Source organism: Bos grunniens, chromosome 18 (genome assembly GCF_055505025.1).
Source record: "Bos grunniens cultivar Pamir isolate PY7600 chromosome 18, Bosgru_T2T1.0, whole genome shotgun sequence".
Classification (NCBI taxonomy): Eukaryota; Metazoa; Chordata; class Mammalia; order Artiodactyla; family Bovidae; genus Bos; species Bos grunniens.
This window is the reverse complement of record NC_141182.1, coordinates 58,609,049-58,621,965: the sequence shown is the minus strand read 5'-3', so window position 1 is coordinate 58,621,965 and position 12,917 is coordinate 58,609,049. Positions and strand designations below refer to the sequence as shown.

Genomic DNA, 12,917 nt, shown 5'->3' with positions numbered 1-12,917 from the left:
CAGCACAACAGTTTGTTTCCACAGTTCACATCCTAAAAGAGGGATGTCCAAGGCACACTAAAGGCTTGTGCGCCACTTGGACACGCTGGCAATCGTCCAGGTGTCTGACCACATCTGTTTTCTATTCCTGCACAGCTGGCACTAAGACTGCACAGCCACAGCGGCCCAGGGAGCAACATTAGGTTTCAGCTTGCCTAAACCTTCTGTGTAGGTCAGACCATGCATTTAGGGAGGTCTTAGAGGACTGAGAGTTGGTAGTGCCAGTGGCTTTGGCTATAGTGTAGAGCTGAAAATTTCCCCAAAGGGATAGATACCACTTATTCCTATAAAGCCAGGATGCTGCTGGAGCCAGTCTGGGTTCATTCTTGAATAAGTGATTCCCGTAAGATGTAGGACTTTGGGGGCCCTTCGTACCTTGGTGGCAGTGGAGTCCAAGTTAATTCATCCCCAAATTTGGAACATCAAGCCAGAGAATTGCAAGGCTTCTACGGATCAGGCTTCAGTTTTGAGGTCCATTTGCTGCTGCTGCTGCTAAGTCGCTTCAGTCGTATCCGACCCCATAGATGGCAGCCCACTTGAGGTGCATTTATTGGCAAGCTAACTACTGCTGTTCATAAGCAGTGCACCTGTTGGTAGTGTCAGAGTGGCCCTGAGTTCATAAAGCAGTGGGGACTTTTAAATGGAGGCTGCATCCCTTTGCCCGGAGAAGGCAATGGCACCCTACTCCAGTACTCCTGCCTGGAAAATCCCATGGGTGGAGGAGCCTGGTAGGCTGCAGTCCATGGGGTCGCTGAGGGTCGGACATGACTGAGCGACTTGACTTTCACTTTTCCCTTTGATGCATTGGAGAAGGAAATGGCAACCCACTCCAGTGTTCTTGACTGGAGAATCCCAGGGATGGGGGAGCCTGGTGGGCTGCCGTCCTTGGGGTCGCACAGAGTTGGAAGCGACTGAAGTGACCTAGCAGCAGCAGCAGCATCCCTTTGCCAGAGGTATTAACTGACAAAATCATTAGGACATTGTCTCCCATGTCCCAGAAGTGTAGTGAGTGTTGGGCCTCCTTTGGCTAATGGGGAGTCCAAGAGACAATAGTTTTTCTTTCACTGATGGAAAGATTGAGCATGATAATCTGCCCAAAGACCCATTAAACTTGCACTGGAAAATAGGACTTGAATTTGGTCAGGTTATATCAGCTACCCCAACTGGCAGAGATGTGATGACAAGTTAGACAAGGCTATGGAGGCTGGGGCCACTAACTTGTGAACAAAGAGAATATAATTTATATAATGAAAACTTTGTACATCAGACATTAGTGGCGCATGACCAAAATCCTTACCACTTGCCGGAGGCAAGTAAAAAGGTAATATGTCTCACTAACACTTGTCTACCTGCATCTCCCCTTACTGGAACAGTCACCTCTGTGGGATGTGGAAACACAAGCATATCACACAACAATTTCTGATACGTTCTGATGCAGGATGCTGAATTTTTCCAAAGGATCCTGCTATGGTCTGTTTGTGTGCACTCAAAATTCATATATTGAAACTCAACTCCCAAGGTTATCGTATTAAGAGATGGAGCTTTGGAAAGAGATTAGGTCATGAATGGGATTATAATGACCTTTCAAAAGAGGCCTGAAAGAGCTGTCTTGCCTTCTTCTGTCTTGTAAAGATACAACCAGAAGTCTGAAATCCAGAAGAGGGCCCTCACCTGACCATGCTGCCACCCAGATCTCAGACTTTCAGCCTTGTGAACTGAGAGAAATAAATTGATGTTTGTGAACTATCCGCTCTCTGGAATTTCATTACAGCAACCAAAACAGACTGAGATAGGCCCTCAACTACCTCATCTATTTAGCTTCCCTCTGCTTTTGTGATAACACATGAAGGCTGTTTGTTATGTTGGTTCAGTCACTACCCCATCCTCATTTCCAAGATTGTCAAAAAAGGTAAAGGGTGTAAGATTTTACCCCATTTGCAAAGTAAGTTACCTTGCCAGTTTCATGGATGCTGGCATAAGACGTGAGATGCCTAGGACTGAGACAGAAGCCATTATTATGTGTGGCACAACAGGCAGCAAGAGCTTCAAGTTCACACCTGGTTCCTTTTGTTCCCACAAGCCCCAGAGGGGTTGTGCAAAGAAGTCCAGGGGGATGCCACACCCACAGCGGGGTCTGTGTCACAGATGAAGAACATTATGCTTAAGAAATCCTAATATTCCAGTGTGGATTGTAAGTACATCTATCAACCTTTGCTTCTGAGGAAGACATTTTATTTATTATGTTAGTTAGATAATGAATCTGCCCTTGTCCCCAAGACAGACACTACTGCCATATTTCAAGGAGGTTATATAAAAATCCTTTCAAAGTAGTCCAGAACAGAAGCTGATGTAAGACATGAAAAATAAAATGAGAGGGTCATGGAGAACTGTCTCCCAGTAAGGTACACCTTTCCCTTCAACTTTTGGGAGTAACTGAGCAAAAACATGGAGAAGGCAATGGCACCCCACTCCAGTACTCTTGCCTGGAAATCCCATGTACGGAGGGCCTGGTGGGCTGCAGTCCATGGGGTCTCGAAGAGTCGGACACAACTGAGTGACTTCCCTTTCACTTTTCACTTTCATGCACTGGAGAAGGAAATGGCAACCCACTCCAGTGTTCTTGCCTGGAGAATCCCAGGGACTGGGGAGCCTGGTGGGCTGCCGTCTATGGCGTCGAACAGAGTCGGACACGACTGAAGCGACTTAGCAGCAGCAGCAGAGCAAAAACATTCACTGAAGATTTCCAATACCAAAACTGACCTTGGTTGTGTGGTGCTGCTGGGCTAAGTTGCTTCAGTCATGTCTGACTCTCTGACCCCATGGACTTAGCCCATCAGGCTCCTCTGTCCGTGGGATTCTCCAGGCAAGAATACTGGAGTGGGTTGTGATTCCCTCCTCCAGGGGATCGAACCTGCATCTCTTTGTCTCCTGCATTAGCAGGTGGATTCTTTACCACTAGCACCACCTGTGTGGTGCTGTGTGACTGTTAAAAGGCTAGAGGAGACAGAAAGAGACAGATTTAACAGGAGACTTCATGGGTGAGGTGGTATTAACCTGGATGAGCAGTGAGAGGTGAGAACAGATGAAAAGAAAGAATAATGTCACATATCTGAATAAATTGAAATTTTTTAACTTATCAGAAAAATATATAATTCAGTATCCACACATGCAACAAGTCAATTCTGGTGGATTGCTAATCTAAATATTAAAGCTAAATAAAAATTTGAAAATAAAACAAAGGCAAACATTTCTAGTCTTAGAATGGGGAAATTTTATTAAGCAGACTAATAAATGTTATTGAGAAGTAAATATTTTTACATTAAAATTAACACTTCCTCCTCATTGACACACACACATACACACACACACACACACACAGAGGAAGACAGAGATAGAGAGCATGAGATAAAGAAAACCAAGAATGACATCGTGTCCAGTAGGTATATAGAACTACTATAAATCAATAAGAAAAAAGCAATACAATAGAAAAAATGGATAAAATAAATTAATACATACTTCAGAAAGAGGTTTCCCAATAAAGATAAATTGTGAAAACATGCTTCACTTTCATAATAAAATAAAATCACTACTTGAAACCATCATACACCAATTAGAAGTCCAAAATGAAAAAAATAAATAAATAAACAGAAAGTGTTGACAAGGATGTTGGTAAGCCAAGAGTATCTCCTACACTGCTGTGACTGTGGAAATTGGTCCAAACATTTTCCAGACCTCACTGGCACTGCCCCTAAAAGGTAAAGATGAAAGGGCTTCCCTGGTGGTCCGGTGGTTAAAAGGTAAAGGTGCAGGGGCTTCCCTGGTGGTCCGGTGGTTAGGACTTAGCCTTACAATGCGGGGAGTACATGTTCGGTCTCTGGTCGGGGAGCTAAGATCCCACATGCCTCACAGCCAAAAAACCAAAACATAAAACAGGAGCGATATTATAATGAATTCAGTAAAGACTTTAAAAATGGTCCACATCAAAAACAACCTTTAAAAATGATAAAAATGTAAATCTGTCACCCAACAAGTCTGTTATTAAATATACAATCAACAGAAACTAGTATGTGCCTCATCAAAACAGGTTCTCGATTTACATACCAAGCACTACTCCTAATAGTCCCAAACTGAAAACAATCCACATGCCAACTAACAGTGGAATGATTAAAGTAATTGTTTTCTATTCACGTGATAGAACCCTGCACAGCAATGCAAACAAATGATCAACGACAACACCCAGCAATAAACTCACAAACATGAGAAATGACAAAAGCCAAATACAAGAATAGTTTACTTACTTTATATAAAATTCAAACTGACTAAAGTGACTTATGTTGCTGGATGTCAAGGCAGTGGTTACCCTGAGGAGCAATGAAGGAGAAGGAACAGTTCGGGGATTCTGGGGGCTTGGCAGTATTCCATTTACTGATCTAGGTACAGACTACAGAAATGTGTTCATTCTGTAATTTCTGTTGAGCTCTGACTGTATAAACTGCATATATCTTTAATATTTTAAGATACATATCACCAATCAAAAAGTTGGGATATGCTGTGAGAATGACCATCATCAAAGACCACTCCTGGGTACATATCAGAAGAAAATGAAAACACTAATCCAAAACAATATGTGCACCTCAATGTTCATAGCAGCATTATTTACAATAAACAAGATATGAAAGCAAATTGTGTTACCAACAGATGAATGGATAAAGAATATGTGATACATGTAGATGGAATATATCTATACCAAACAAAATGGAATACTAGTTAGCAATAAAAAAATAATGAAATTCTGCCACTTGCAACAACACAGATGGATTTAGAGGGTATTATGCTTTAGTAAATATGTCAGAGAAAGACAAACACTATATGATACATTTATTTGTGGAATCTAAGGTATTGAACAAACTACTGAATATAACAAAAAGAACAGACTTGAAGATATAGAAAACAAACTAGAGGCTACCAAAGGGAGGCAGAGGGTAGGGGGCTAAGAGCTGCAAATGACTATGTATGAAATAAATAAAGTACAGGGAAATATTGTACAACACAGGATATACAGCTAATCTTTTATAGTAAGTGGAGTATAAACTTTAAATATTGTGAATCACTACTGTAGATCTGAAACTTACATAATATTGTAAACAAAATATACCTCAATCTTCAAAAATTGAATTTTTAAAAATAAAAAGTAGAAACAAAGGTAAATGATTAAATAAGCTAGTAAATAAATAAAGGTTTCTTTGGAGCATTCTGGGAAAAAAAAGATGGGATACAGAAAACAGATTACTGTTGTGACGTCCTCATATTATAAAGGTGGTGTTTAACAGTATTAGATACAATGACACTGTGATTACCTTTGGAAAATATGCTGTAATTTCTGGGTAAAAGCTAATAAATACATAGTATACAACTTTTCAAAGAAAATATATAAATTATACTATAGAATTATAGTTAGAAATTAATAGAAAAGAAGCTAACATAGATAAAATAAGAAAATACTCTCACAGCAAATGTATCAATTATTACATTACATTTATATAGACTAATTTCTTAATTGAAAATTTTTTACCTTATTCGTGAATGGGTTTACAGGAGATATGGCCACATAATAGAATTAAAGTAGGAAAACGAAAACAACATTTCATGGAGTTTTAAGAAGCAGCTAACATGGCAACGTACTTCTTAGATAACACACACTTTGACTTTTGTTATTGTAATTAGTGGTATTTTCAATTTTTCTTACTGTACAACTTTCCAATGTACTGACTGATGGATAACAAACATGACAGACTTTATGCGTATACACACACGGATCACACACAGACACATATACACACACGGATCACACACAGACACATATACACACACGGATCACACACAGACACATATACACACACGGATCACACACAGACACATATACACACACGGATCACACACAGACACATATACACACACGGATCACACACAGACACATATACACACACGGATCACACACAGACACATACACACACGGATCACACACAGACACATATACACACATGGATCACACACAGACACATATACACACACGGATCACACACAGACATATATACGCATAGGTAGGTTTTTCTTTCTTTTTTTTCTTCGTCCGTTGTAATCCAGTTTCTGGTAAATATTTAAGTGTCTCATGTGAGAAAGAAATAGTGGTTTCTATTTGGGATACAAGGAAATATATATATATATATATATCAATTGGTTGAATATATATATATATATATATGATATATATATCAATCGGTTGAAAATAACTTTTTTGTTTTTCAAACTGTTGAATTGTCAATACTTTCACTGGTTTCAGAACATCAATACAGAGAAACCTACATAAAAATCTCTCCTAAATTTGAGGCAATATCCACAGTGCTCACTGAAAATCTGGGAGCTCCAGGGAATTCCTTGGCAGTCTTGTGATTAGGACTCCGAGCATCCGCTGAAGGAGGCCCAGGTTCCATCCCTGGTCAGGGAACTAAGATCCCAGAAACTGAGCAGCTCGACGAGGAAAAAAAAAATCAAGGAACCCCAAATTCCAAACTCTGTATACACAAAATGGATCTTTTTGTATCTTTCATGTATTTTCCTTTCAAATGGATCTTCATGTGATGCTCTGAATGACTATGCTAAAGTCCTTGACCTGGTGGATTATAACAACCTGTGGAAAATTCTTAAAGAGATGGGAATACCAGACAACCTTACCTGTCTCCTGAGAAATCTGTATGAAGGTCAAGAAGCAACAGTTAGAAGCAGACACGAATTGGTTCAAAATTGGGAAGGGAGTATGTCAAAGCTGTATATTATCACCCTGCTTATTTAACTTATATGCAGAGTACATCATATGAAATGCTGGGCTGAATGACTCAGAAGTTGGAATCAAGATTGCCGGGAGAAATATCAACAACCTCAGATATACAGATGACACCACTCTAATGGCAGAAAGTGAAGAGGAGCTAAAGAGCCTCTTGATGAGGATGAAAGAGGAGAGTGAAAAAGCTGGCTTAAAACTCAGGTTCAAAAAATGAAGATCATGGCATCCGGCCCCATCACTTCATGGCAAATAGATGGGAAAACAATGAAAACAGTGACAGATTTTTATTTTCTTGGGGTCCAAAATCACTGCAGACAGTGACTGCAGCCATGAAATCAAAAAATGCTTGCTCCTTGGAAGAAAAGTTATGACCAACCTAGATAGCATATTCTAAAGCAGAGACATCACTTTGCCAAAAAAGGTCCATATAGTCAAAGTTACGGTTTTTCCTGTAACTCACATTGTCATCTACAATGTGAGAGCTGGGTCATAAAGAAGGCTGAACATAGAAGAATTTATACTTTCAAATTGTAATGCTGGAGAAGACTCTCGAGAGTCCCTTGGAGAGCAAGGAAATCAAACCAGTCAATCCTAAAGGAAATCAACCCTGAATATTCAGAAGGACTGATGCTGAAGCTGAAGCTCCAATACTTTGGCCACCTGATGCAAAGAGCCAATTCATTGGAAAAGACCCTGATGCTGGGAAAGATTGTGGGCAGGAGGAGAAGGGGATGACATAAAATGAAATGGTTGGATGGCATCATTGATTCAATGGATATGAGTTTGAACAAATTCCAGGAGATAGGGAAGGATAGGGAAGCCTGGCGTGCTGCAGTCCACAGGGTCATAAGGAGTCAGAGACGACTTACTGACTGAGCAACAACAGTAGAAATAAACTTCATCACTTTAGGGACATGAGCAATACCTCCAAATGTCTTTCTTGACAACTTGCCCAAGTCATCGTCACAAAAGACAGAAATGTGCCTCTGCAAACCCCAATTTCATGCAATTCACATCTTTTTCAATTTTCACATCACCAGATATTGTTTCAAACTATGGTAAAATGTCATTTTATGCACTCATTTGCCCAACTCCAGTTCAATTTGGACATTTCTAACTGCAAATGTTTAAACATGCACATCTTCCTATGTAGCATCACATTTCAAGTACATAACTGGCATCTCTCTAGGGACACAATGGACAAACCTCATGAATGGTTGGAAAAGCTTTACTCAAGCACTGAATTTCCCCTCCAGCACTATTATCTTCAGTTCCAGTCATGGCCTGCCGCATTCTCTTCCACTTCCATGGACCTTTTCTTAATATTCCAGGTCAACTTCATTTTTCAGAAATATACTGTGACACATTTAAATTACACACTCATACAATTCTCCACAGTATCCAGATTGTTTAGGAACTGTTGTTTATTAGTGCATAAATTCTGAACTCCTCCAATGCAAGCACTAGCGAAACTTCCATTACATAAGTACTTATATATCTTCAATTACAGTTACCATTATAACTGCGTTTACTTGGAGAAGATGCTCACCATGTCTTGCTGACCTACTATTTCTGCTCAACCACTCATAATCTTAGTTAAGACTCTGGGGGAAGCGGCTATGAAATGAACGTAGTCCAAATACATCCATTTTACATTTTTCTCACAGGATTACAGGATGTTTTATTACTTATCTTAGCAAAAAAGATCCTAGATATTCTGGAGACACATCTCATGAGCAGAGCTGAGAGTTTCAAAATATGCAATGATTATTGCAAACGTTTTCACAAACAAACAAAAAAAATCAATACTGTTTTTTTTTTAAAGCCAAGGTAATATTAATGATGAAGGAAAGGGTGTTGAAATAGATAAAGGTGCTCACCAGAAGGATGGTTTTGGTGGCTCTGGACTCAAGGGAGGATATGGAGGAGACATTGATCCTACGACTGTTTTGGACCCACAGTGCAAATATATACCATTTATATCTTTCTCATAAGGCTAGAGGAGTTTGTATTCCTTTTCCCAGCAAAGCAGAGCCTGGATATTCTGGAGTCACGACTCATGAGCAGAAAGGGGCTGATAGTTGGAAAACATGCGGTGATTATGGCAGAGATGTTCATAATGAACAAATCAGGATCTTTCAAAACACTCAAAACAATATAACAGATGGAGGAAAGGATGTTAAAACAGACAAAGGTGCTCACCACAAGAAGGACAGTTTTGGTGGCTCTGGACTCAGGAGAGGATATGGAGGAGATTTTGATCCTGTGAAAGTTTTTGACCCTCTGCTTGTGCCTGTACAGGATAAAACCCGTGGAGCCACTAGCCAAGATTGTGACCACAAAACATAAGACATCAGAGAATGATATCAACGCTGCATATAAGGAGTCTCTGATTTGGTCATGACGAACAGAAGAACAATGTCCAAAACGTTTTCTGTTTGTGAAGTTTTTGTTGCTCAAATTTCCAGTCATATACATAGGATAAACAACATTTACCAGCATGTTCACGATCCAGCACAGGATAATTGAAGGGAAAACCAACTGCAGAGCTTTCACTTTAAGCTCTGCCCACCTGGAGGTCTGGGGACAGATGGTGATGGCCTGGAAGACACTCAAGAGGACAGTGGTGCCAATGGACACACCTCTGCTCACTCCACGAACATATGGGAAAAATCTGCATGTAAAGTCACTGTCCATGTGGTGCCACCCATAATTTGTCATTGTATTGTGGTATCCATTAGAGAACAGAACCAAGATGTTGGCGACAGTCAGATTCTTGACAATCAAATCTATGGTCCTCAGCCTACACCCAGTGCAATAAAGGAAGAGATAATGGTAAAGAAGAGAGACATTCCCCAGGACTCCAAACAGAGTCTGTGATAAGAAGACCATTCTTATTGCCAAATCACCAGCAGCCATGCTGTCAGGTCTCAGTGACTGATGGGTGTCTTCGGAGCTAGAGGGTCCTGAATGGGAACATGAGATGTGGAACACAGGTACCATGTAAACTGAAAGGCAACATTCTGTACTTACAAATACTTCCTGTGGTTTAGTAGCTCAGTCGTGTCTGACTCTTGTGACCCCATGGACTGTAGCCCGCCAGGCTCTTCGGTGCATGGGATTCTCCTGGCAAGAATACTGGAGTGGGTTGCCATTTCCTTCTCCAGGGGATCTTCCCAACCCAGGAATTGAACCCGGGTCTCCTGCATTGCAGGAAGATTCTTTACTGACTGAGCTATGAGGGAAGACCCTACAAATACTTCTACTGAGAAATAATTACTTAAAATTTTCCTGTCAAGTCAAGGCTTCCAAGGGTTGAATGTGTAATCATTAAAAAACACTTGAAATGTATGAATCACTGCAATGAAAGACACACGTGTGTTAATGTCTTTTCCCTCACAAATTCATGAGGCAGACACTATTATCTTCCTTATAAATATGAGGCAAACGTCCACACAGAGAAATGAAGTATTTGGTTTAAATTCACTCACTGTTTGGAGGCAGATGGCTAGTGGAGATTGGACCCTGACTCAGCTAATAACAACAATGGTGCATTTAATCCAGAACATACTCAAATACCAGTCACCTGTGTCCTGGTTCCAAATAGGAAAAGGAGTACGTCAAGGCTGTATATTGTCACCCTGCTTATTTAACTTATATGCAGAGTACATCATGAGAAACACTGGGCTGGAAGAAGCACAAGCTGGAATCAAGATTGCCGGGAGAAATATCAATAACCTCAGATATGCAGATGACATCCGTTGGATCATGGAAAAAGCAAGAGAGTACCAGAAAAACATCTATTTCTGCTTTATTGACTATGCCAAAGCCTTTGACTGTGTGGATCACAATAAACTATGGAAAATTCTGAAAGAGATGGGAATACCAGACCACCTGATTTACCTCTTGAGAAATCTGTATGCAGGTCAGGAAGCAACAGTGAGAACTGGACATGGAACAACAGACTGGTTCCAAATAGGAAAAGGAGTACGTCAAGGCTGTATATTGTCATCTTGCTTATTTAACTTATATGCCCAGTACATCCTGAGAAACACTGGCCTGGAAGAAGCACAAGCTGGAATCAAGATTGCCGGGAGAAATACCAATAACCTCAGATATGCAAATGACACCACCCTTATGGCAGGAAGTGAAGAGGAACTAAAAAGCCTCTTGATGAAAGTGAAAGTGGAGAGTGAAAAAGTTGGCTTAAAGCTTAACATTCAGAAAATGAAGATCATGGTATCTGGTCCCATCACTTCATGGGAAACAGATGGGGAAGCAGTGGAAACAGTGTCAGACTTTATTTTTGGGGGCTCCAAAATCACTGCAGATGGTGACTGCAGCCATGAAATTAAAAGACGCTTACTCCTTGGAAGGGAAGTTATGACCAACCTAGATAGCATATTCAAAAGCAGAGACATTACTTTGCCAACAAAGGTCCATTCTAGTCAAGGCTATGGTTTTTCCTGTGGTCATGTATGGATGTGAGAGTTGGACTGTGAAGAAGGCTGAACGCCGAAGAATTGATGCTTTTGAACTGTGGTGTTGGAAAAGACTCTTGAGAGTCCCTTAGACTGCAAGGAGATCCAACAGTCCATTCTGAAAGAGATCAGTCCTGGGATTTCTTTGGAAGGACTGATGCTAAAGCTGAAACTCCAATACTTTGGCCATCTCATGTGAAGAGTTGATTCATTGGAAAAGACTCTGATGCTGGGAGGGATTGGGGGCAGGAGGAGAAGGGGACAACAGAGGATGAGATGGCTGGATGGCATCACTGACTCAATGGACGTGAGTCTGAGTGAACTCCAGGAGTTGGTGATGGACAGGGAGGCCTGGCGTCCTGCGATTCATGGGGTCACAAAGAGTCGGACATGACTTAAGGACTGAACTGAACCGAACTGAAAATCACTGCAGATGGTGACTGCAGCCATGAAATTAAAAGACGCTTACTCCTTGGAAGGAAAGTTATGACCAACCTAGATAGCATATTCAAAAGCAGAGACATTACTTTGCTGACAAAGGTCCATCTAGTCAAGGCTATGGTTTTTCCAGTGGTCATGTATGGATGTGAGAGTTGGACTGTGAAGAAGGCTGAGTGCCAAAGAATTGATGCTTTTGAACTGTGGTGTTGGAGAAGACTTTTGAGAGTCCCTTAGACTGCAAGGAGATTCAACCAGTCCATTCTGAAGGAGATCAGCCCTGGGATTTCTTTGGAAGGAATGATGCTAAAGCTGAAACTCCAATACTTTGGCCACCTCATGCGAAGAGTTGACTCATTGGAAAAGACCCTGATGCTGGGAGAGATTGGGGGCAGGAGGAGAAGGGGACAACAGAGGATGAGATGGCTGGATGGCATCACTGACTCGATGGACGTGAGTCTGAGTGAACTCCGGGAGTTGGTGATGGACAGGGAGGCCTGGCGTTCTGTGATTCATGGGGTCGCAAATAGTCGGACACGACTGAGTGACTGAACTGAACTGAAATTTAGTTTGGTTTTGCAGCTTGTCATTTCAATTTAGGTGGCCTGTATTTTATTTCAAAATTTAGGTACTAACAAATTTCCATTTATACAAATTTCCACTTACACAATTACAAAATTTGAATAAAGCTTTAGAGATCTTAATTATATGTAGATGCCCTTAGGACTTCCCGGGTGATCCAGTGGTTAGGAATCCTGCTTTCATGGCACAGGATGAGGATGATCCCTGGTTAGGGAACTAAGATCCCACATGCCACTAGGAGCAGCCAAAAAAAATTTTTTTAATGTAAATACACTGCCTGCAATATAAAACTGCAGGCACCTGTACCATGACATGGTGGATTGAATATATACAAGAACAGCTCAATATTAGGATGGAAACAGAAAGACTCATTTACTCTCATTCCAGGACAAAAGTGCAATGGCCAGGTCTCAGGACGTATGGGACAGGAAACACTGCTGCCTGATTAATAGTGCATTGTAGAAACAAAATTAGTACTAATTTCACATCATCTACCTATTTTTTAATACCTGAGTCAAATATAAGTATTACCAGTA

The 12,917-nt window shown here is 40.8% G+C and overlaps 1 protein-coding gene across 1 annotated transcript; it reads right to left on the bottom strand.

Moving 5' to 3' along the window:
- Nucleotides 1-8,857: 8,857 nt before the first annotated feature.
- On the bottom strand, nt 8,858-9,883 carry LOC147354413 (vomeronasal type-1 receptor 4-like). Its single transcript, XM_086353951.1, has one exon. The coding sequence runs from the start codon at nt 9,881-9,883 to the stop codon at nt 8,858-8,860; it is 1,026 nt and encodes a 341-aa protein (XP_086210077.1).
- Between the last annotated feature and the right edge of the window lie 3,034 nt (nt 9,884-12,917).